The sequence below is a fragment of the Taeniopygia guttata genome, chromosome 2, assembly GCF_048771995.1.
Source record: "Taeniopygia guttata chromosome 2, bTaeGut7.mat, whole genome shotgun sequence".
NCBI lineage: Eukaryota > Metazoa > Chordata > Aves > Passeriformes > Estrildidae > Taeniopygia > Taeniopygia guttata.
The window spans coordinates 44,798,228-44,824,284 of record NC_133026.1 but is presented as its reverse complement, the minus strand read 5'-3'; the positions used below and the strand labels follow the sequence as shown (position 1 = coordinate 44,824,284).

The window sequence follows — 26,057 nt, the reverse complement described above, 5'->3', positions numbered from 1 at the left end:
TTTACATTGAAGCACATGTCCCAGGTTCAGCAGTATTATTTGAAAGGCTTCAGTACAGTTAGCCGAATTCTGGGCATCCTAGAACTGAATATGAAATTGAATTGAAGTACAAATTGAATAGGAATATGGTAAGTTCTGGGATTTTGCCTATTGCTCTGTACATATTTGCTCTGTACATACAATTGTTAAGTAATGCTCAAGAAATAATTGTAATTACAGACCTCAGTCAATACTTAATGACTGTGTCTACGTGGGCCTATAGAATTCAAACACTGGATGACTACAGGCCATGTTTTCCTCTCCAGTAGCATAGGTAGCAGCCTAATTGTGTAGTAGAACTTTCATCCCTCTGCTTTTAATTTTTATGTGGATCTGCTTGTAATGATAATGATGAGTTCATTCCATCACTGTCTAAACGAACAGAAAGTATGGAGAAGATGAGGTCATTGGGCTATTCCAAGCATCCAGAAAATATCTGCTGGAAAAAGCATTTAGAGAGACCATCCTTCTTGCTTCCATTATTGGAATACAGTTTGCCTTGTAAGCCTTCTGAAAAGGAGAATGTTATTGTAGTCATGGCCTCCTGGCTGCTCGTTGATCTAGATTAGGTGGCTAATCTCAGTGTCACATGGAGCAAAATTAGCAGTCAAAATCTGGTATTTAGCATGGAATAGCCTCAACTTGATGAACTTCGATTTCTTGTGTTACATGTGGCTGGACTTTAGCCTCCATGCTGTAGCCCTTGTCTGCAGAGAACCTTACTTTTACTTAACTAGTATGGAGCCAGCACTGGAAGCGACCCTGTGCAGGTATTGTGTGCTTTTTGTTATTTGGAATTGTTATTTATTGATTGTCTGTTCTCAAAGATTTAAAACAGGGGAACTTAAAAATCTCTGAGAGAGCTAAGCATCAAGGGTGAGTGTAATATGTGTGCGGGAAATAGGACAGGACTGAAAACCAAAGAAAGGAGTATGTGGTCCCATGAAGTAACAAAGAAGATTTCTTTATTCTTCCAGCTTTCTTCAAAGTTTCCTTGTTTCTGTTGTCTCTTTTTGTTACTGTGCTTGTATCTACTTCTCTTTTCTCAGCTGCCTCAAGAGGTAGTGACAAGTCATGATGTTTTAGTTCTTTTGCAAGAAGTGAAAGATTTGCCTGAGAGTGCTACTGAGGCATATTTTGTTTGTTTGGGATTTTTTTTTTTTTTTTATCTTAGTTTGCTTTGTTTGTGTTTAAGGAGAGGATATTTAGACTGCCACTTTCCGGCTGTGGGCTGAGCACCAGCTGCTGGGGTTTGATGTGGTGGAGTTTCCTGGAAGATACTCAGGGTAGGCATGTGATACAACCTGATGACCAAAGCTTGTGTTTTGAAGGTTGTCAAGTGGCCCAGCACTTCCCTAAGATCACACCCAGAGTTGAGTTGTTCCCTTTGCTCAGAGGAGGCATTTCAGGGTATCACAGGCACTTTGTGCTGTTTGCAAAGTATTTGCTTCCATCAGGACTGCAACTCAGAGCACTGTGCCCTGGGAATGATACTGTCTCTGGGTGGTTTTCCTGTGGTCTTTTCTGTTGTGACTTGTGTGTTCTGGCACACCCCTTCTTGATCAGAGCATGGTTCCTGGCAGGAGTGGGTTTGTGGGTGATTGTTTTTTCCACTTGCAGGAGTGGGCTGAAAACAGGAAACTGGCTAGCAAAATGTCCTGTGGGATTTGGGGGTTCGGGTACTAAGGCAGTTCTGCCGGCAGGTGGCAGTTTGTACTGCCAGCAGGTTCTGTGGAGACGTGGGAGTCCTTTTGACTTTGGGAGGAGAGCTCTGCTCCACGAGCAAAGCAGTAAAACCATAAAGATTGGGGATGGTTTGAAGCAGAATGCTGACAGGCAGAAACTGTATATTTTATGTTCTTTGTGGGGACTGTACTGATAAGCTGTTTGCATTGTGTTTGTTAAGGCTCTGAGGTTTATATAGTTCCTTTTCTCTGCATGTTTTTTGTATGTTTTGGGGTGTTCTTTCTTGGCCACCACACTCCCCATGCTCTTGTCCCTTCTCATTGTTCTAGGTTCAATCTCTGAATTTATCATTAGTTCTAATGTGAAGTTCATGCTGAAATTGAGCGAGTGCTCCTTCTTTATCAGTCAGGCTAGGTTTTTCTTTCCTACAGTAAGATACATCTGTAGCCATGAACAGATGAAACCCAAAAGCCTGGTCGGGCATAGAGTTTGACAGATGAGATGCTTTTAGGGGACCGTGTTAATAGGAATGCGATCTTCAAAGCTGTCTGCCTGTGGTTCGTGTTGTACTTAGCTGGAGTTGAAGTTAGTTTGACTGAGGCTGAATTGCTTGTATGTGAGATGCTGGCATAGTTCCACCCATCCAAGTAACACTGGCAACTAAATAGGTATGTAACTCTAAATGGAAAGTGACCTAATGTATGAGTGCAGGATACAAAGGACAGTGGGTGACCACCCCACACGATGCCTTGTGATCTCTGTGTTGTTATGCAGAGAGGAGAAGGCATTCCTTGAGGAGCTATGCTGTCTCCATACAGTCAGCTCCCATTGTTTTAGACTTCTCACTCCATTTTCTCTATGATCAACTCCTTGCTTATTTGTCAGCAGAGGAAGGATATGTGTGCATCTGAAAATAAGTGTAGTCTTATCCTCGCATGCACATGGTTGTCCTGCAAATTCTTTCTTTCTCTGAATATGAAACACTTAAAAAAAAATGGGTGAAGGAAGAAGCAGTCTTCCCACCCTCACTTCAGTCTCCACAGTGGAGAGTTAGTTAACTATATTTAGAGCATTTTGTATGGATAGAGATGTGCCTAGAAGAAATGGAACTGATGAAATAGTCAAAGGTACCTAGATCAGCAAGCATAATAAAAATTGCTTTAAGGAAATATAAGCAAGCTGAAATAACCAGTGAAACTTGAGAGTTGTCTGTCTTGAGAGACACGGGGTAGAGAGATTTAATATGTCCATAATGGGTGAGACACACCAGCCAGTCAAATACCACTGTATGAAAAGATACGAGATATGCTAGCAGGTAATCCATTAATAACTACCCAAGGGATACTGAAGTGGGAAGAAATATGCAGAAAAGAGCTCAGTTGGAGTGTTCTGCAGGTTTTGCATCTTCTTTATGGAAAGAGAATATTAGAAACTGTAACAAGAAATTAACCAGGACAAAAGTCTTTGAAAACATTTGTTTTAATCTCATTTAGAAAACAGAAAGCATGAGTCAAGCAGACTTGAGCACCTTCTTCATTTCCTGAGGAACAGGGCATGGAGAAATACATATTTGCAACAAAACAAGTGAGGTGGGGTGTTCATACATTTAAGCTAAGAAGAAACTAAAGCAGTAGAACATGTTACTTTCAAAAATAGTATGAAAAAGGGTAAAATGTATTCATTTTAATAATATTTAATTATTTCTGTGAAGTGCTGAAAGCTATAAAGTTGCAAGAGCATAAGCATTATTTAATAATGGATAAGCACTATTTAATTTGGTTTTGATCTGCTTGTAGGAATTTGTTTGCCAAATGCTTTTTCCAGAAAACTGAAAGTTGAAAATTGCTTAGATTACAAACCCCAGAATCCATAACAGCGACTCAAAAATATATGGTTTGCTATATTTTGTTGTATTATTTTAAATTAATTATCAGTGTTTTAAGTGTAAGATGTTACATTTTTCTCAATAAAATGGAGGTACTACCTAGGAGAACAGGACGTGCTTTTCTGTCTGTTTGATATCAGTTAACTTAATCATAAATCACAATCACAGATGATGTCTTGGGTGTTCTTAGCAGAGAAGTTACTTAATTCTTTATCTTTGCAGTTCTAATCAGAAATAATTAAAAAACCTTTGTGGAAACACAATCAGGATATTATAAAAAATATACCTGGTGTTTGAGCATGGGGAATGGTATTAATCTGCATATCATCTCATAACAAATGTGTTCATCTCAGAAAAGGGAGGGGAGGAAGAGTGAAGGGGAGAGATTGTGTAACTGTAGCACTGACAATATTGCCGTGACTTAAGTTGTGAACTAATGTCTAGGCATGAGCAAGTGTAATTATGGTGTCTTGTTTTTCTAAATAGGCAATTGCATCAGAACCTGTTTGTATTTCCTGGTGGTATACAGATTTTAAACTTGCACTAGAAGTTAATGACAATAGCATCATAACAGCATCATAAAAAGTCGCCTTTTCAATTACTCGTTAATATCTTTTCTGGTTATTAGGCATTTTGAATTGCTTAGAAATGCTCAGGATTTATTATATGGTAGAGTAGAAGAATTTTCTTGGTTGACTTGTCCATGATAATTCTTATTTCTTTACTGCCCGGCCTTCACATTCTAGTGGATTTCTTTTCCACAATAAAATTGTATGGGTGTTTTTTCTGTGTGTGTGTGAATGAGAGTTTTTTTCTCTCCTCACATTTTATTGGTCACTTCCTTTGCGTTCATTTTTCACTAGTTTTTGGGATAAAACAAACCAGTTTACTTATCTGTACACTTCCTCATCTCATCTACAAAGTCTATTTCTTTTGGAATCCTAATAAAAAAGAGACACTAAAAGTTTCAATTTCTCAGATTTTATTTCTTTGTTCCCAAGACCATAATCTTGGACTGTGTAGATTCTTGCATTTTTTCTGAAGAGAAAAATTAATATTTCGGCCAGGAAAATTCCCCCAAAACAACCCCAATGAAAAAAATCAACTCTGTTTCCTTGAGATTGAGAGCAATTAGGTAATCCAAAGATAGATGTATAAAAGAAAATTCTTTTATGTGTACATGTACTCAGAAAGGTTTTTGATTATCTAGTGCATGTCAGCAGAGTTTTTTTTCTGAAGATCAGCTGTCTGTTCTGCGCTCAGATGGTTTCAGGCACTGAGATGATGCTGTCAGCCTTAAAAAGATAGCCAGGGAAAAAGAAAGTTTGTAGTTACAGGCTGGCTCTCATCTTTCAAAGCATGAGAGGCAGATCTTGTTTCTCTGTGTAAGCCAGTAGTCCCTCTGAGAAGGTTGCAAGGACCTCTTAAAATGATATGTGCAGGTTGATTCTTGCATTGCCTAGAGCTCTATGAAAACAGATGCACATGTGGGCATTTAACTGTGTGGAGGCTGGGAAGACACTCACAAATGTACATGAGCTAGCAGAACAGTGTGGATGAAGGCAGAGGAGAATAGCATATTAACATATACTACTGATAGGTAATAGCAGACTCCTTGAACCATAAAGTACAATGCAACTTTCCCCAGTGGATTATAGTTCTAGTTATCAGGGTTCTGTAAAGTATGTAGGCAGGAGATTGACAGTATGAGTTCATCTTGGTATTCTCTGCCTTGTTGTCTGATAGAATAGTAATGTTCTTGCAATTTTTAGTGCTTGAGATGCTTTTGACAATGTAATTTCTGGCTTAGAAAGGTAAAAAACAGGTAATTAATGATGTATAGAGAAGTCTGTGTTATTTCCCCATTCTCTCCTTTCTCCCCTTCTATGACAGAGGTGAGTTCCACTAAGAGTGGAATTGCAGGTCTACCTCAATCCAGCAAGAATAAGTTTCTCTTACAAAGATTGGCGCTGTTGTCAGGAAGCAGCAAGAGCACGGCTGCTTTATAGGCAGCTGACAGGATGGGAAGGGCACAATCCTTGTTGGCACAGCCCAGTCCCTTTGTTCCCAAGCAGAGCAAAGATGCTGGCAGCAAGGGTTCAAATTGACTCTCCAGGGGTCGATCATGAGACAAATGGCAGCAATCCAGGAAGCCTGGACAATGAGTCAGTGTCAGCAGGGAACAGAGCTGGGCACAGGCCTGCTTACAGCACTGCACAGGGCAGGACCAGAGGATGGGGGGTACATGGGGCTCCTGGCAGAACATGCTGGCTGGGGACCATGATGAGCCTGGTCATGGCAGTGTAAAGGTACATGGGAGCACTCAGGGCCTTGACAGTCTTTGCTGCTTACTCTGGAGTGACTCTCAGCAAGAGTTGCAAGAGCTATGACACTGGTTTAAGAGGGAGCTCTGGTGTATTGCTCTTCAAAAAAAGGCTTAGATAGCTCTCCCTTACTTGGTGTGTGATGTGTGCTGGATGATGGTGTTTTCTCTTTGTACTGGTATGGAAATGGAAACCGTGCAGATTGATGCACAAAATGTTTACTAAAAACACACCTTGGGTTGCTCAGTTTCCTAATAAATATTTAGCATGACATTGTATTCAAATGTATATGATAATTAAACTGATATATTTAGAACTATTGTGACCATTTTGGGTATTGATACACACTCAAAATTCTTCATTATAGTATAAATTAGAAGTTACCTCAGGAGGTAATGTGTTCTGACTTCTACTAAAAGTGTGTCTTTAAGAGTAAATGCTCATGATATTGTTTACTTGACTTCTAGTCAAGTCTAGTCTCCCTGTGCCCTGTTTGACTGTCCTCAAGGTAAAAAAGTTTCTACCTTGAATTGGGTTTTTTTCTGTGTTAAAACTTCTCAGCTACCTCTTGGCCTAAATTTAAAGTTCTAATTTTATTTGTAACATTTTTGCAGTTCTTGTTGGCTGTTGGTCTCCATTTTTAGAACTGTGTGCAAACTTGGTATGTTTGCGAGCATGAGGGGCCGCAGCACAGAACGCAAGTCAAGATTGTGTCAAAAGGTGCCCTGGGAGTTCCTGTAATCATACCCGTGTGTCTTAGGTGTGAACTGTGACTCTGTTTGCTATTGCAGTCCTGGATTTCTGTTTCTTGAGAAAAATCTGCCAGCAGCAAAGGCAAAAAAAATACAGTGGTAGTAAATTGTAGTCCAAGACCAAGTTAATGAGATACATAAGGCTTGCAAGCTAAAAATGATCGGTGAAGTAGAACATCAAAAATGTACATTCCTCTGTGCACTAATGCTTTCTTCATACTCCAGTTGTAACTGGCTCTCTATTCCCCACCCTAGCCTACTTATTCTTCAATAAATGTCCCTAGTTCTAGAAGTGAGGCTTTTTGTCACTAAGAGAGCATGCCCTTGTATTACTAGTAAATACGGTATTTTGGGATAATTTGTGCCAGGCATGTCTTCTAAACTTATTTGTATTGAATTGTTCTTTACATGCAGCAAAATCTTGTTTGATATCAAAACAAACTAAAGTTTTTGAAAGCTTGTACATATAATACTCAAGATAACTAATAGAAATTGTTCCCTTTCCCTTAACAGATGTGTGCAATAGTACCAATCTTCCTGAAGTTGAAATCATCAGTCTCCTGGAAGAGCAGCTGCCTCATTATAAGTTAAGAGCAGATACAATCTATGGTTATGATCACGACGACTGGCTTCACACACCTCTCATCTCCCCTGATGCCAATATTGACTTAACAACTGAGCAAATAGAAGAGACCTTGAAATACTTCCGTAAGTCAAAAACTCACAAACTGTACTGAGAAACAAATAAAATAGTGCTATTTTTGTTACCTTCTTTGAAGTATCTGTGCAATTCTTTGAAAGCTGTGGAGAGCAAGAGAACTGCGGTGATTTACTGCTTTGGTCTCCAAGATCATGGTACCTAGAAAATGAAGGGAACATTTAATCAAGAACAGACATTGCATTTGTGATTTGTGCCTACACCTTTCCGCATTATCAAATACTGGAGAAACTGAAATACTTTTTTTGCTTGTAGTCTCTCTCAAAGAGACTGAAGTTTCTGTATTTATGCAGCTTAGAAAGCTTAGACCTCTTTCTTACATCCACTTTTTTTGAATGTGTTCTCTGACACATTGCACTGTTGTCTGGTGGCACTATCCAGGATCACAGAATGACATTAAATCATTTTGCTGCAACTTAAGCTTCTAGAAAAGCCTTGTGAAGAACCAAATTCTCACCATTTGGTTGAGATGGTTTGTTTCTTCATTCTGTCTTCAGTTCATATTCATACTATCAGACAAAAAAATATTTGTGCTTACAGAGAACATGATTACAGTTGTGATGTTTGAGGTTGTTCTTTGCTTTGTTTGAGCCTGTAGATACTTTATCATGGTGAATGGATTCATGTCTGTGGTTTCTTCCACTGTGAGTGTTGACTTAGATGTGCAATTAGAGAAGACTTCTGTAATTCATCCCAATGACTGCTATGCTAAAGCAATAGCAATGGATTTACATGGGTATAGTAGAAGGTAGATTTAGGTAGACTTACTGAGGAACTGTAGAGCTTCAGGAGAGATGAGTTACAGGGCTCAGCACAAACCTGTGCAAAGATGGCTTCATTGCATTTTGAAGCACCTAATAATCACTTTGTTAGGAGCACAGCTGGTAAAGAAAAGCATGAATAATATGAAGAACAGTAATAGCTTGAAGTATTTTAGTAAAAAACTTGCATATGCTTTCCACCTACCCCCAATCACACAAAAACAGTGGGAAGGGGGTGAGACAAGGGGAAGCTGATCTTTGGAATCAAGTGTACTACCACTGTGTTTGTAGTAGCCTGTTGGTGCTGCTACAGTGATGCCAGAAGCTGGTTTAAATAAATATTTTGAAATCTAATGTTTCCAAGGTCTTTAGTAACCTGATTAGGCCTGTCTCGCAAGTAAAATTGTCTGCGTGGGTGGACTGTTGCAATAACCATGGGAAAAATGTTTTGCTAGTGGGAGAAGGAACTCAAAAATCCCCATGGCAGTGTCCTTCTACCAACTGAGATGATGGTAGATGCGTGACTGCTGGGGATGGATACAAAATACAACCTGTGCAGAGAATGAATTGAGACAGCCCTGAGGAAAGGACTTGGTAGTGTTGGTTGACAGCTCAGCTTGATCCAGAAATGTACACTTGTACCCAAGAAAGCCAAATGTATCCTGGGCTACATCGAAAGAAATACAGTCAGCAGGTCCAGGGAGGTCAAGGTCAAGGGAGGTAATTGTCCCTACCTACTCTGTTGTTGTGAGACTCCCACTTGGAATATGTGTTCAGCTCTGGGGCCTCCAACATAAGCAGGACATGGACCTGTTGGAGGGAGTTCAGAGAGACATGATGATCAGAGGGCTGGAGCAGTGCTGCTGTGAAGACAGGCCAACAGAGTTGGAGTTGTTCAGCCTGGAGAAGAAAAGGCTTTGGGGAGACTTCAGAGCACCTTTCAGCACCTAAAGGGGGATATAGGAAAGCAAGAGAGGGACTTTTAAGCAGTCTCTGTAATGATAGGACAAGGGATGATGACTTTAAACTGATAGAGTGTCAATTCAGATTAGTTATATGGAAGAAGTTCTTTATTGTGAGGGTGGTGAGGCACTGGAGCAGCTTGCCCAAAGAAGTTGTGGATGTCACATCCCTAAAAATTATCAAGGTGAGGTTGAATGAGGCTTTGAGTAACCCAGTCTAGTTGAAGATTCCCTGCCTATGGCAGGGTGTTTGGACCTAGGTGACCTTTAAAGGTCCCTTCCAACCCAAACCTTTCTATTATTCTCTGAAAACAAAGCTGCGAATAACAGAGAAATTGGATAGCATAGCTGCCTGAAACTGTGACTACTTAACAATTTTATCTAGCTTTTAGCTTACAAGCATAATGACTGCAAGTTCACCATGTTGTTGTGGTTGTAGATTTCTTCTAATCAACTGGCTTGAATGAAAAAATCCTGAGTATAATTCCTGCCACAGTGTATATTTTCTTATTTTATTAGGAAAACTTAAAAACTGCTTTAAAAAACTGCTTAAAAAAAAACTGCTTAAAAAGAAGAAGCAAGCAAAGAGATTTAAAAAAAACCCACATTTATTTCTTACTGCTTACACACATTTTTGTATACATAGTAGTTCAAGAAGTTTAAGCAAGTTTGTGTCTAGCCTTAGGCTGATACCCTGGAAACTGAGATTTGACTTAACCCTTGTTCAGTTACTGTGAACAAGTCACAGACTCCATCTATACATGAGAGTGCAAGAACATAATCAATTTGCATGTTTCAAAATTATTGCATTGATTGCAAACATTGGTTTATGGCACAATGAACTATGAAAGTAAAAATACTATTTTAAGTAAGTTGGCAGAAAGGTTTTGTGAATTATGCCACCACCACTGTGAATAATGCTACCACCACTTTGGAGAGTGTTCCAGGGTATGACTGCTTGCACAATTTTCAGTGCTGCAATTAAGCTACTTCTCTTTTACTTGTTTAGTTTGTTTCAAAAACATCGATGAGGGTGCGAACAAATACTGTATCTTATCTCTTTGCAAGTTTGATTTTTCAATGACTTATGAAAATTTCCTTGTAGTTGTTTGCATGTTGAGATTGATGGTGGTTTATAACCTGTTGATGGAAATGTGATGAGTTTCCCACTGTATTGATCCATATAGCAGAAGAATCAGCAATTATACTTAGGCATACTGTTGTGGCTTGTTAGAGCAGACTTTTCTGCTTTCCTGTGGCTTCCTGACCAATTCACAGCCACAAAGGCTCAGAATCAATAACAACCTTCTGGGCCACGTAACACAAGAGGGTGGACATAAGGCTACTTAGCTCTCATTTTTAATTAATTTTTGAAGATACTGGTAGAAAAATTAACAGTCAAATATCCAAGCATTTTAATTTATTCAGTGCTTTTTGTGGGGACTTAAGCTATAACTCAAGATAGGTGATGTAGAGAATTAGTTCTTAAAATTTAGTTTGCCATTGGATAAGAAGGCAGTTGGGAAGAACTGAATAGTATTAGGCCTACAACTGTTCTTTTACATTCTGGAACTCCAAAGCACATATTTTTTATTATTTCATTCAGATGGAAGGCTGAGCCAGTTCTTGCCAAATGAATAAAATAAAACAGATCTCATCCTAAAGCATAGTCACATAAATTCAGTGTCACCTGACCAGTCTCTTTGTACAGAGTGTCTTTTAAGTAAAATGAAAGTATGATTCAGCAAAATGACATTCTGTCTTCCTGCCCAGATTGGGGGCAGTCAAGCTCACTTTTAGCTGGGAGCTGTGGGGAGGCCTGTGTGAGAGCCAGGCCTAGAGCACAGCTACCAGAGGCAGTGAGCAGGAACAGTAGTCTGAGTTTTCCTTGGCAACCTAGGGAGACAGGGCCCGTCTGGGAGCTCTGAGAAATTGAGGGTGCTTTTTGCTGTGTGTAAGGTGGAGGTCAGGTGGGCCACAGGCATGTGGACCTCAGGAGGTCCTAGTGGCTTCTGAGAAGCTGTCAGCTGCTCTTGACCCAAGGGTATCCTTGGCCTTCTTTGCAACTGCTGCTCATTGGGGATGGTCAGACACAGCCAATAGTTGTAGTAGTTTCTCTGGTATGGTGAAAAGAAGGGATCTTCATCTGAGTTCAGAATAACCTAAGTCTTTGGGTGTGGTGGCAGTGTGCCACAGGGTGCATTCTCCAGGTTTTGGAGTACCTGTCCCTCAGAGCAGAGACTTTAGCCCAGACAGAGCTTCAGACTGGGAAGGCAGCCCTGCAAGAGTGAAGTTGCTGGAAGTGCCCAGAGCTGCTCCCTATCCTGAGGCAGAGAGAGATGGCCTCCTTTCATGCAGGAGGTGTGCATGTGGAAAACTTGTCACCAGGTGGAGAGGTTGAGAGGGAGTCATCAGTGCAGCATCAGGGAGGGTGAGACATAGGCAGGATCTAGGAGTGGCTGAGACACCAAAGGATTGTGCTTCTGTTGAGAGGGACCTTGACACGCTGGAGCCATGAGTCAAGCCTCAGCCTTGTGCTGTTCAGCAGAGGGAAGGGCAAAGTCCTGCAGCTGGGAGAAACAACCCCATGCACCAGTAGATGCTAGGGTCCAGCTGTTGGCATGCAGCCTTGCAGAAAAGGACCTGGGGCGTCCTGGTGAACATCAAAAAGGACATAAGCCAGAAATATGCCTCTGCTGAAAAGCAGACTAAATGGCATCCTGAGCTGTATTAGGAAGCTGTACTGGGCTCCCTTGTTCTATATTCCCTCAGTGTAATGCATTCCTCTCCTCTCCCAGGAAGCTGCAATCATATCTCTCAGTGGGTTTTTTGCCTTGTTAGAAAAATAGGTCATAATATGCAGCTGTAATATTTTTGTCTAGCCAATTGAGCATGGTATTAAGCTCAACTTCATTTTACAAATGTTTTTGCTGTCTTCATGAAAAATATAACAAAAAAAAGAGAGGAGATTGTCATGTACATTATTTCCGTCTGGCAAAATGGAAAATGGTTTGCAAATTTGTTTGCAAAATGATTTGCAAAATTTGTTTCTTTAAAGCTTTATTCTTGATTTCCTTAATTGTAGATAAGGGTGTATTCTCTTAATCTGCCTCTTGCTATTATGGTCTTTCTTACAGTGTTTAAGTGCACTCAGTGATACCTTAGTTAAACTACACAGCTGGTTTTGCAGGAAGGTTGCCAAAGACATCAATTTTGATTTTATACAAATGCAAAAATAATGCTTTCCAGTAATTATCTGGGGGAAGGGAGAAATAATCCTTTCATATGGAAAATAGCTTTTTGTGACTATGTACTTAAATTTCACCCAACTGCCCCTGTCTCAGGTTAAATAATTTTGTTTCAGTGGGAGAGCAGTTTGACCCTCTTCTGCATTAGAAGAGTCTTCCTTGTATCAGGTGAGGTCAGTGTGCCCTTAGGGTGTGAAGCTACAAGCTATGTCCCACCTGGAGGAAATACTTGTACTATTTTGAAGCACTGGATAGTCATGCCAGTTTAATGAAAAAGAGTCAATCAAATCTGAAGCACCCATTTTTCTAAATACCAATTCTGAAAGCTGCTGGTAATAATGCCCTCAGTGCTCTAGATTTTACTCTGAGTTCTACTCTTTCCAGGTAAAGCAAGACTCCTTGGTAAGTCAAATACGACCCTGGAAGAGATCACTGTCCTAAGTTACAGAGTTGTTTGTCCTCTACTAAATATGTAATCACAGGATGACTCCTATTCAGTGTTCTTTTAGAAGGTGAAAACACCAGTAACTCTTCACTTCAGTAAATTATTCCAGTTTAGAAATAAGTATGACAGCCCATCTTTGAAAATCAGTTGGGCTTTTAAATATGCCTTTTTTGTCAGTTTGCAAAATATGCGTTGTAGCAATGCTTGATTGTGATTAATATGCATTGCACAGTGGTGGCCTGTACAGCTAGTGCTCTGATAAAAAAGGATCAGGATGATGTTAATGGGATGGGCAACTTTATCCTGAGTGGTGGCGACTGTAGAAAATGATGATGCGATATGGTGTTTAATTATCTGAACCATCCTGAGCCTGTAGCCAAGAGAAGAAATGTGACCCAGAGGTAATCAAATGGGAGGAAATCCATTGCAGCTGCCTTGGAAATACTTCATCCAATTCCAGTGTCCAGTTTCAAAAAGCATCCTTACAGAATTGCAAAAGGTTGGAGAAAAAAGCTGAGAATGACTAGGCATGAAAACACAGGATTTATAGTGGCATGCTATGTAATGTCATACTTTTAAGACTTTGTCAGCAGAGATGACTTGCTGTGGCTTTGCACTCTAGCAGCACAGTGCACTACAGTCTTGAGTGTGCTTCTGGGGTAGATGAAAGTACCTTTGTGAAAAACTCTCTTCAAACAAAGGGAAGGGTTTGTGTGGTTTTTATAACCTGGGTAATTTAGGCACATGAGTTTAATGCTGACTTACAGCATGCATTTATTTCAGCAAAAAGGAAGGAGAGGGCTCTTGAGCTTTCCAAGCCATCTTTTCTTGCTATTGAAACCCCTTTGTAACCACAAACTTAAGGAATGCTTAGTCTAACTGTTTACAGTTGGCTACCAGAATTCTTTATCAATTTGCCCTGTGGAGAACAAAGATAAAGGGAGGGGTTTGTATAGTTAGAAGTAAACATTAAAAAATAGAACACAATGAAGCAGCTGAAAGGGAATGCTGAACAAATATGAATAACTGTATTTAGGTTTGGAATAGGAAAACGCAACTTCCTTATAGTTGCAGACTTATTACCCTAAATCTTTTTTTAGCCCCATTGTATATGAACTTTTAGGTAAGTAACACAGTAATACCCCAATCAAATGTAGTGTTGCAATATGGAGATTGGAATACAGAGGTTCAAAGTTTGTAGAATCAGTTCACCTGAAAAATGTACTGTTCTGATAAGTTTACTATAAAATGAATCTGATACAGCCCTGTAAGAAGGAAAAGTAGGGCTGAAAAAGTTGAAAGTAGATTCTGCAAGTATGCAGCTGCTTTGTCAGCTTGGTCACAAATTCCCATTCAACTTGACAACCCTTCCAGCTTTATAGATTACAATTCTTCATGTAATTGAAGGGATGCTTGGGAGTGGATACCTGGATATATAGTATTCCATCTGCCTAGGGTTTCTGTCTTCATGCTGGGAAGATAATACACTTATTCTATATTTTCAAGTCTCTTGAGGCGTTCTAAAATCGTTTGGCCATACAAGTGATTTTCTCCACAGAAAAGTGATGCCTTTCTGAATTACACCAGTATGCTTCCAATCAGATCTGTAAAAAATATAAATTTACAAAAAAAACCCAAAAAAAACAAAGAAGAAGGCTCCAAGCCCCTACCTTGAACTATTTTTATTCTGTCTCATTGAAAGGGAGTGTTTGTGCCATAAGAAGGACAGAGAGAAGAAAATTCTAGCATGTTGAAGATTTCCTTTGTTTAAATGTCAGCAAATTAAGAAAAAAGAGATTGGCTACCACCTTAAATTGCTGCAGAGACAGTGTTAATTCTTTCTATTTTAAATGCTTATTTAATAACATTAACCAGACTGAAATTACCTTTTGGACAAAAATAATACAAGTAGAACAGATAGATTATATGCAGAGCAATTGAGTTGATGTTGCCATAGGAACCTTTCTTTTTCTCTGGCAGTATTTTAACAGTGTAGCCTTAATTGCATTTAATAGCATGTATAGCTTTTCCTTGTGTTGTATGCATAATTGAAACTCTGCAAGACTCAAAGCTGCAGTGATAATTTCTTATACCAGGAAAGTTGAATACTGATGTGGTCAAGAAATCAAAGCATTTTCCTCTGCATTTTCCTCTGCATAGGCATTACCTACTTCTGTTGCAGTAAAGCAAAGTGGTACCAGGCGGGGAGTAGAATAAGTGTTCCAGATGTGTGGAACTCTTTGCAAGAGAATGTTGGAGATGCTAAAAATGTATGTGGGTTCAAGAACAGAGAGGATAAGTCATTCAAGAATTCCTAAAAGAAGCAATAGCTGTATCTGTCTCAGACTGTCTCTGAATATTAAGAAATTAAAGGTTGGGAGAGCAGTTGTGGGAAATGTTGGACAGTTCTCTATTGCCTGCTCATGGCTATTCTTGTGGATGGAGTCTTTGGCTAGACAGACACCAAAGACTTCCCTGGTCAGACCCAGTATGGCCTCCTACCTTAATCTACCAGGGTACATTGTCACAATCTATCCCAGTGCTTCTACTGGTGTTTGCAAAGAATTAGCATTTCCTAAAAGAGGAAGAGAAATGGGTGAAGACTGTTTGCTGGTTATGAACAAAATGGGTGTCAGTCCACTTCGTATCTGTACCTGCACATATTCAGACATGCTTTTTGAATTGTGGTGTTTGATGATTTAATGCCATCTGTTCCTCAGACAGGTTCTCTCCTAATAGCTTAAACACAATTTTATTGGGGACTGAAAAAGTATTTTCTTCCATTTTCAAAATACTGAACACAAACATGAAGTCATTCTGGATGATGACCTTCTGTATTTCTGGGAAAAGAGTAGTGAAAATTTGGCCTAACCTCCGGTCTTCAGCTACGAAACTTAGCTGCTTGGGACAAAAAAAAAGTGGGGGGGTTCATGAAGAGGGCAAAAAGTAGAAACAGATTAGCTTTTTTTTTTGCAAGGAGAAATTAATTGCTGATCTGATTTTGCTGATTCTTTTTTTTTTTTTTTCATTTGTCATTTCTCAACAGCAGCATGCAGAAAGAGTTCTATTATATCATACCAGAATAGTATAACAAAGCAGTAACATAGTTTAATTTTCCATGGGGAAGTCAGGCTTTTATCAAACTGTATGGAGGAGAGTAGTAATGGACTAGATTTTCATTATTAATGTACCACATATCCCCAGTGAGTTGCAACAGTGTGATGCTGTTGTTCTGTGAGCCGTAGCAATGGGTTGTATCATCTTTCTTAGGAACGATTTTTGTTTCCAGTATGGAGGACTCCTTTCTAGCCTGTAAAGCCAGAAACAGCAAAATGCATTTTCTTCATCTCTGCATCGCTTTTGGAGCCAGCTCGTCTCCATGGCAACACATTAGCCTGAAAGAGATGTGGAGACTGGGGAGGAAAGGAATGAGTTAGAGCCAGCCAGGCGGTGGTGTGTGTCCCCAACGTCAGCGCATCAGCCTTTTGATAGGAGGATTTTGTTAACACCCATCCAAGGCTCCTGTGCAGAGCTTCTTTATTAGAGGAGCCGCCAGAGCATCTGCTTCCTTTCTGCATCCTTTTTCTATGTTTTTTTTTTTTTTTGTCCAAATAGATCCTCCGCATCCCCCCTCTTTTATTTTAGTTGTGGCCTCAGTGAAGATGTGCAGCTCATTTTCAGCTTCCTGTGAGCTGCCTTGTGCTCTGGCATTTTGCAAAGGCAGGAAGGCATGGCTGCATTTCACTTGACCTTAGCAGCGAAGTGAAATCTTCTGTATGTCACTGAAGGATACTGACTATGCAGAAATTCATTGAAGCAGATTATTATGAACTGGACTGGTATTATGAAGAATGCACGGATGGTAAATATTTCCTTCTAGTCTCTTGTTGAAGAATATGGAGCTTGTAAGACCGGAGCATCATTATTCAATGCTTTTAAAAAGGAAATACCCAGAAAAAGGCAACACCCAGGTGTAGCAGAGATGCCTGCACCTCGTTTGCATCTCAGCATCTCTTGTGAGTGTGCTGCAAGAGACTGCTGTATAGCTTTTTCCTCTCTGAAGGGAGTGGCAGAGCAGCATATGCTCTGTATGAGCTGTCTTTTGGCAGGGGAAAGAATATTCAAAAAGCTAACTGTATCTATAATAATTGAGATGAATTTAAATATACTGATGGTAATATTAATTCTTGGTTCGAGTTTGAAGTCTGTCTTTTTTCTGCGTTACCAATATCCTGTAATATGTATATATCTGATGTATTAATAGGTAGTCCATATTTTCTCTCTGGTTATTTGTCTGTGAAAGACATTAAAAATATAGATTTTTAAAAGTGAGAGGTTGACTTTTGAATTGGAGGAATTACAAACTCTGGCAAGTGTTATCTTTCATGCCGGTTGCAATTATTATGTAATGTTTGCTAGGGTGATTATTTCATAATTCAGGACACTGAATATTTTCACCAGGCTTCTGATAGAAGGCACACAAGAAAGGGTAAGGGATTGCTAAAACTGTATTCTCTGCAGCAAGAAAAAAATCAAGATCTCTTATTGATACCACTCTGAAGCAAGATGCAGCCTTTGGGAATGCAGAAGTTTTACATGAATTTTATTCTAGCTGGAGAGCTTAGCTTAAACAAGGCGAGTCCAAAATCACAGTGAAGCAAAGCACAGAAAGCAGGAAGGATCATAGGCCCAGGAGATAATGTACCTATGTAATGCACAAAGATATTTCTATAGTAGTGCTCTACAATACCAGAGGGGAATGTGAAGCATAAAGATAAGGGTGACAACATTTGAATGTTTTTTATGGTTCTTTTTGAGTGTCATGTGCCTCCATTTCAGAACTGAATGCAGTTTCAGAAACTTGTTACACTTGAACTTCTATTATGTTTAATTGATTACTCCTGTTCAGGTATTCAAAGGCAGAGATGCATATTTATTTGAGAGATTTGACCACTTTAAGTTGGATTGAATCTATTATGTAACATATATCCTCTTGGTTTAACCCTAGTAAATACTGTAGCATCTGATTAATCTGCATGATGTAACAGCCTGAGTTGGCCTGCTTTTAGAGCTTAAGAAACAGACCAGTTGTATGGTCAATAGAAGCTGTAGCTTTCCCTAGGTTAAAGCTCCCACAGGTAGCTTTTTTTTTTTTTTTTTTGCAGTTGTTAATTTTTGTGATCTTTTGTCTGTCTGGTCAAAGTGTCATATGGAAGGGTGGTGTGCCTGAATGTCTGAGCTAAGGGCTGATCTGCTTATCCATTTTGGCTTAAGCTGTGAGCTGTGCTGGAGAAACTGTGGGAGTTCCATGGTAATGGAATAAGCAACAGGTGTTGGGCAAGCTTTTAAATACCTTATGGGATGAGGGCCTCAGGTACACAGTAGTGGTTGGTTGGATTCTGGGCTTACAGGTTTTCCTGTCAGTGCTGAGCCCCTGCCCAGAATACTTCTTCCATGAGCTGAGATCTGCAGAGTCAGCTGGAGTATGTGCTGGCAGTCTGCTTGAAGTATTTGGGAAGTTCTTCCCTAAGAGAAAGAAGGGTTTAATGTCTGATAGGGAAATAATCTTTCCAGCAGGTAAGGCATAATGGTTTTTTGCATTTTTTAAATTGCTGTTATTTTTTAAATTAAAGTGTTAGTTTTTACTTGCTGAAGGGTAGTGCTGTCAGTCCTGTCTCAGCCTGTCAGGTGAATGGCAGTCTCATAGGGTTCATAGAATTTTATGGGGTTTAGCTTTCTTCTGCTTCTTAGAGTTCAGGTGTGTGTGAGAGAGGAAAATTTGAGAGATGCAGTGGAAGATACAGTCTTTGGCCTTAGATACTGGAATGTTCATTTGGGTGTAAAATAGTGTTGGCGTTTGCACTTGATGGAAAAAGGTATTCTAATTGTTACAGCAGACAAAAGGCATCATTATAATAGAAAACAGAGCTTTTCCAAAAACCTGAAGCAGATGACGTATTAAAAGAGATGCCTGTCTCTTGATTGGCTTTTTATTTTTCTGCCATGTGTTTGTTGATACCAGAGTCATTTTCCTGAGATTCCTTTTACATTCAGTATAGTGAGATAGGCAGTTGCAGCTCAGCTGACCTGTTTTGAGTATCTATTTTAAGACAAATTGAAGCACACCTAGAGAGCCAATTTCTCTACCATACATGGACTCTCCAAAGCTCAGATGTATGTGTGCATTCAGTTATGAATCCCACCCAGTTCACCCTTCGTGATAAATATAACATTGGAAAATAGTGGGTGGCACTTTAAAACTAATAGAAATCTTCACAAGGTAATATCCTGCAGAATTATTTTTCTGATGAAATTGCTCATACATTCTTTGTCAGGGCCTCTGGGACTCAAATTTCCATTTAAAACACATGAATTCATTTGGTTTCCTTTATTTAATAATTATTTTAACAGCATATGGTTTCTTGTTCTTCAAGGGAAAAAATAGTCTAAAATTGTATCAGGATGTAAAGTTTTACTGATATTATTTAACTTAATAGGTAAAGCAGCAACTCACTGTTGCCTCACATGTGTTCAACTTGCATTTGTTAGTGGTATTTGTTTAATACCTTGCAAAAGAAGAAATGCTCAAAATTTACAATTTATAAGTCTTGACAAAGACTTTCTAGGGTTGGAGTAATTAATTAATTCTTTTACATAAGGTCCTTTACAGAGTTTATTTTTGGTAGGAGTAGGTGGAAATAGACAATAAAATGTCACACTCTATTTGAATTACTGATGTTAACTAACATTACAATAAATTGAAACTTCTATAAATAACTGCTACGCTATGCTTTTTGCATACATTTTCAAGTATAATATTTTATAATATGAGTGACACTTGTCACCTTACTTGGTGTTAATAAAGTATGTTGTGTAGGTGGATTGGGGAAAGAGCTGGGCCTATACTTGAGTGGGAAAGTAGCTATTTTCATGGCAGACTTGGACAGAACAAGTGATAAAGAGGAAAAGCTGAAACTTTTCTACTCTTACTACAAAAGATAACAGTATAAAAGTTTAGGTTTATCTAAGTGTTTTTTATAGAAAAAAAATACATTCTTAAAAATCTCGTATGCAATTTGGGTGAAAAAAGTTAATACTAAACCCCCAACAAACTACCAAACAAGTAATCAAGAAAATAAGTATACATCTGTAGAAATTTTAATGAATATGCTTGTTCCCTGCCTCTCTCTTAGTGCAATATTTTTCTAATGAATAGTGCTTTCTAGAGAAATCCAGACTGACTTCAGAGCAAATTACTCTTCTTGTGGTTTCTTCCATTACTTGTTTATTTCTACCTCAACAATTAATGAGTTCAGTTTCTTACAATTCCAGATGACTTTGCATCTGGTGAATGTGCAATTGGATCTTTCCTTCTTCTTTCATTAGCCCTGAGTTTTTTCAATTTCTTGTGGAGAAAATGTGTCTTTCCCTTTTTTCCCCTGCCAGACCCATGGTGTGCCTGGTTTGCTAATGCATGCTGAACCACTTTTATGTTTGCCTGAGCCACTGAATCTTGTTCAAACATCTTTTCCTGTGTTTTCTTCTCACTCATGTTGAAATGCTTTTACCACCTGTTGTTATGTTTGCAGTTATTGTTTAGAGCTTCTCTTCTCTATTCTGTTTTCCACTCCACTGATATAATTATCAGCAAGCTCAGTAACTTTCTTTTTAACAATAGTAGACAATGTTATCTTGTTCTGCTTGATCTCTTATGAGTGATTAATTGCTGTTGCCTTGCTTATGTTAGTGTAGTGACCCATCATCTCCCTGATACATTGGCCCCTTTTGTGTCCATCCCTGAGGACAGAGTAACCCTGGTGTTACTCTGAATCTCAGTGGATGCTGGCACTGGGTATGCTACTGAAGTCTAGGAGAATCTTATGAATGCCTTTAGCATGCAGCTTCTGAAACAGCACTTGCTCTATAGGTATGCAGTTAAAATGCTCATTCAGGTTGATCTTGTTGTGCTCCCATGTCTTTTATCTCTATACATGATAAATATAGTTGAACCTTGTTTATATTAATAGAACTGCTGATACTGTTTTCCTGGTTTTCTGTGTTTTGCCATGCCACTTTTCTCTTTATTCCTTCATTGGCTCCCTCTTCCTTATCAAGCCACATAATCCACATAAGGCAACACACATTGCAGCCTAGAGATATTTTTTGGTTTTATTCTGTTCAACCGCTAAGTATCTAGATAAGCGTTTTCCCATTCATTCTGTTTCTTTCCCTTTCTGTAAGAGTAACATGCTGTCCTTTTCATTGAGTAATAGAAGATATTTTGTGTGGGATTTTGAAACAGTGGGAAACATAAAACCTGTAAAGATTTGAACAAACTAACTTTGCTTGACTGTACATATTAACAGAAAGCACACATTCAATAACCAATTTGTCTCCCTCCCTGAAGAGACCACCTCAAAATACCCAGATTTCTTCATCAGCATATTTAAATTCAAGTGCTGCCATTTCATCTGCCGTTTTTAGACTTGTTGGCTTACAGAGAATCTCTTTGTTCTAGATGCGGCATTGTTAGTAACAGTTAATTGTGCAGAAGTTAGATATTTTTATTGATAAAGGAAAGTTAAAATTATTTGAATGTATTGGAGTTCCTTGGAAATAATGAGTCAGGATATGAGGGTTTGTTGGTGTTGTGTCCAGCCTCACCCTTCTTCAAACTAGCTCCTGGTTTGTTTGTTTCCTGTTTCATGGCAGAGCTGCTGAGTATACTCTGAACCTCAGTGCAGCCATTGTACTGGGAGTGTGCTTGGAGCACTGCAGCCTTGTTAACAAGCTTCCTGACAGGAGGTAAAGCCTCCTAATTCAGAGTGGGGTTTGCAGCAAATACACCGAATTTACTTCCCAGTGACAACCCATTAAAAAGTATCTTCATTCTAAGTGTAGTCTTAAAGTCCCTGAGTATGTGTTTACAGGAAATATTAAAAATCTCTTTTGAATCTTTCCAGTTTAGATTGTATATTTTCAGAATGAAATACAATATAGCTGTTTTTTTTTTTTTTCATCTATAGCTGCTTTGTTGTTGGTTGGAAACCTGGCTGTAATCATTAGCAAGTAAATGTTCCTGCACTGCTTAAGGGGGTGTAACGCAGAATACATGAAAAATGTGTTGATAGTGTGAGGGTGGGGCATTCATTCCTTCTCCACCCATTATAAATTTGCTCCAACATTTATCATATGCTGATATCAGAATAGGAATTACAATGCTTTCTCTCAGCTTTTGAACGTCAGAGTCCTCCTGTGTGGTACAAGTTGATATTAGTCACAGTTCAGAAGCCAGCTTTGTGGGAATGTTCAATTACTCTCCTTATATTGTCCTTATATATGTGTTTTGAACAACAACATGCCTCCTTCCAGTGTGTCCTGCATAAACTGTAGTTAGCTGTAGTTGACTGCTTGTCAGTATTATTAAAACAATAGCATGTTTAGCAAGGGTGGACTTTTCTGTCCCTAGGCTTTAAAAGGTTCTTCCTGCATTCTTTTAATATGACTTATTGTTTTGGTTACTCTCTCAGTTTCCATTTTCTAGTTATTACTGAAATGTGATAAATGGTTATTGAATGACAAGTAGGTATTTAAGACCCTTACTGTCTGATAGTAAGTATTTCTTAAAGAGTTGACTCACTGTTACAGAGAAGAACTGAAGATAGAAAATCTCTAAACATCAGAAACTAGAAGCAGTCCTCATTATTAAAATTACATATTTTAATGTAATGATGTGGGGAGAAAGAGACAATCCTATTTTTCCCCCTGAGTTCTTGAGGTTATTGCTGCTGCTGAATATTGCAGTAAATTTTGGCAAAGATCAAGTTGTTTTGAGTGGCAGAATCTTTATGCAGAAATTGGTGTTTCTTCCCTCAGCAGCCACTTATATGTATTTCATATCCTTTGGCTGTTCTTTGTATAAACATTGTTGCATTGTTTTCATATAAATGTCAAGAATTTAAAACAGAGAACAGAATCATTCATCATTATTGTGTAAAAGTAGTGGCTTCCCATCTCATACCCCATTTTTCCTCACTGCTAGAGAAGTGGTAATAGCAAAATTGTTCCTACGTGACCCAAACTGTTATTCTGCTGGCTTGTAATGTAGTGTTTGTCTGTGTGTCCCTAGCAGTTATGTCCCCTCAGAGGATGATGAGGTGCCTTTGCCTTGCATTACCCCCACTTTGCCTGCAAATGCTTTTCCCTGTGACATGGATAGGAATGCTTTAGCAGCAAAGGGCGCCTGCTTGCTGCCGCAAGTGAGGGAGGCAACTTAGCAAACATTAAATATCTATGGCTACAAAAAGTTAGATAAAGGTAGCCTGCCCTGTGTGTTTAGTCAAGATTAGCAAACACAGCCTGTTGGAAACAAAGAGGTCTCAGCACAGGAGAATTGTTTCCTGTTGAGCAAAGAAGAGATGCATGCACCCCTGAAAATTCACTTGGGTGCCATATGTAGACTTGGGAGGTATTTCTTTTCCCACGGCACACTGATGAGAAAAATGACTGTGGAAAATATGGTATTTGACAGCTAATGGGATATGTCATTTAAGTTCTTTGTGCCAATGTAATCTCTCCTTTGTAGAAGCAATAAAAAAGCTCCCTTCCCCAGCCCAGTTCTTCACTTAATGGTTCTAGTGTGTGGTGGAAGCTGCAGTCTGACTGTACTGCACATTAGTCCTGGGTATGAAGATCTCTCTGCTGGGTGGGATTGGCTGTGTGTGCACGGGCTCAGGCTAATTACAACGCCAGTGAGGTCTTGCTGCATTGGGCAAGGTGAGAGGTGATTTATGACTCTGTGCCAGTGCACACCCTTCCCCAGGTATGACAGACAGAGGCTGGGTCAGACTTCCGTGTTGAGACACTTGCAGGGAGCTACCACTTCACTCGTAAAAGCAGGGGCAGAGGAGAGGGAGCCTTGTTGATGTGAGGAGTGTCAGGGAGGAGTCTTTCAGCCCACTAACTTTGTCTGAAGTATGTTAGTGGGGCTTTTGAGCAAAAACTGGCTACTGTCAGAGCTGGTCTGAGAAGCAACATAAACCTTCTAGTAATTATTAGACAGATGGTCTCTTCCCTCCTCCACCCCATCTGTGCAACTCAAAGCTGTTGCACTAAGGACGTACTCAATCTCTCCAGAGTTCCCTGGCTGAGCATGTGAGTGAGGAAAGATGGTATCCTGCTTTGTGGAGACCTTGCTCTACTCTCCCCAAAGATACAGCCTCCGAGGGAATGACTTCCCATCACCTGTGAGACTAAGGCATTATTTCATGTCTATCTGGGATAATTGCAGCAATGTCACTAAACGAAGAGGAAAGTTATGAATATGACTATGAAAAGGAAAATGAGAGGAAATGCACTTTTAACAGGCAGAGCCTTGATATCTTGGAAGAAGGTACTTTTCATACTTTTCACCTTGTGTTTTTAATCTTTCATGGTGGTAGCACGTGGCAACTTACAAGTGATTTGGATTAAATAGACAAAAATTCGTGTTTTATATGTGTAGCCAGTATGTTTGGATGAAGTATTTGTCTAATATATAAATAAGATAAATCTTAATTTATGTATACTTCTTTAAATAAGAACAGATGAAGCTGTGCAATATGTATTTTATAATGAAATATAAATCTTCTTTCTCTGGAATTGTGCATTTTTTATATGCACAAAATGTGTGTCTTATGAAACTGTATATTTTAGGTTGTCATTCCCAGCAGGTCCTTCTAGAACAGAGCAGCAATTTTGTGCTTATCCATGAATTTGAAAGCACATAGAAAGAATCCAAGTGTGGTGTCTTATGACTTAAATTTTCAATATAAAAACCAACCCAAAAATGTTGTTGTACTTTCTGGAAATAATGGGCAATTGGCCCATTCAGATGGATATGGGAATGTACGTGCATTGAAAATCCTCCTGTGCACCTGCTGCATAGAGAGGGTATCTATCCTAGGGCTGCTTCCAGCCAATCTGGTAACCTTCCTCAGGGTTTCAGGTAGCAAAAGCTGAATGCCCCATTCCTATTACTTCATGTGCTGTAAATTGTTCTCTGAAGCAGTAGTTTTATGGTAGAGAATTACTTCCAAATAAACTATTGTAAAGCCGATGTAGGGGTGGTTTGAAGGATTGTTAGCACAGAAAATGCAACATGTGAATTTACATCTTTGCTCATCTCATGGTTAAGAGTGCCTATGTCCAGGGTTCTTGGTGAATGAACCATGCTCTTTGAATGCCATTGCATAGGCTTTTCCTGTAAAAACTGCTTCACAATCAAATATCCCACCTGGTTTTCAGATTTGTGTGTCCATGCAAAAAAGAAAGGTGCTGAAGAAAATACTGATAAAAAGAAAATTTAAAACTGGGGATTGGGATGGAGAGGAAGCTTATCAAGAGAGGCCAGCTGACATTTTTTATATTTTATTCCTATTATTTTAGCTGTTAAATTATTACTGAAGCATACATCATGCTGTTCTTGTTCTTTCTGGTAACTTTACCTTTCATCCAGATCTAACAGTCTGAAGCTGCTCTTGTTGATTTTGAGGGGTAGAAAATAAAAATATGAGTTCTATCTGGGATAAATTTAGCACTGTCTTTCTACACTGCCTTCCTCTCAGAAGCTCAGGATATGTTTGAAATGTCTTCTAAAAGATGCCTTTTCTTCTCCATCTATGCATTCATATCACCTACACACTCAGTGTAGCAGAGATACATAGAAATACCATATATAGGTTTTGTGTCTCTGTATCTTTGCATGTGGGAGTGCTTGCAAAGGGTAGTATTTCTCTAGGAGAATGGGTGACTCAATCCATTCTGCAAGTAAAGCAGATGGAAACACCAGCATGTAGCCTTTTCATCCTGAACAAAGGAAACATTTTAGCTATATCTGGCTGTAAATCTGGTACCAGAAATGGGAAATCAGAGGATATGCTTCACTTCAACCATTTATAGTTATTGGAAAGAAGAGGATAAAAACTGTATAATTAAGACTCTTTAACTGTTTGGCCTATTCCATATGCAGGATGCATACTCACTTCCTGACTATTATTTCCATAGTCATTTTGATGTAGTGAGGTTTTTCTCTGCCCTGACGTTTAGATGCTGTAACTCCCCTGACTCCTGTTTCTGGAGCCTGTCATGGAACTAACATTATGCCTGGCAGCATTGCAGTCAGCTCTCTTGATGAGAGTGGAAGGCACCTTTGGAATTGGCACTGCCTTGGAATTGTAAAGTTGGCTGACAGCAGTAT

At 39.2% G+C, this 26,057-nt stretch overlaps 1 protein-coding gene across 10 annotated transcripts in view; it reads left to right on the top strand.

Moving 5' to 3' along the window:
• Positions 1–26,057, top strand: part of TRAK1 (trafficking kinesin protein 1) — a 126,366-nt gene that overhangs the window by 53,555 nt on the left and 46,754 nt on the right. For 5 of the 10 annotated variants that reach the window (XM_072925811.1, XM_030265141.4, XM_030265142.4 and 2 more), the window contains one exon: positions 7,200–7,394. Coding sequence is in view for 7 of the 10 variants with exons in the window: in XM_030265141.4 (XP_030121001.4) it covers positions 7,200–7,394 (195 nt within the window). In the remaining 3 variants the exon portion in view is untranslated. Of the gene's footprint in view, positions 1–7,199; positions 7,395–16,252; positions 16,683–23,138; positions 24,213–26,057 lie in introns of those variants that run through there. The other 5 variants (XM_030265143.4, XM_012571675.5, XM_041714519.2 and 2 more) reach the window with 5 other exon arrangements.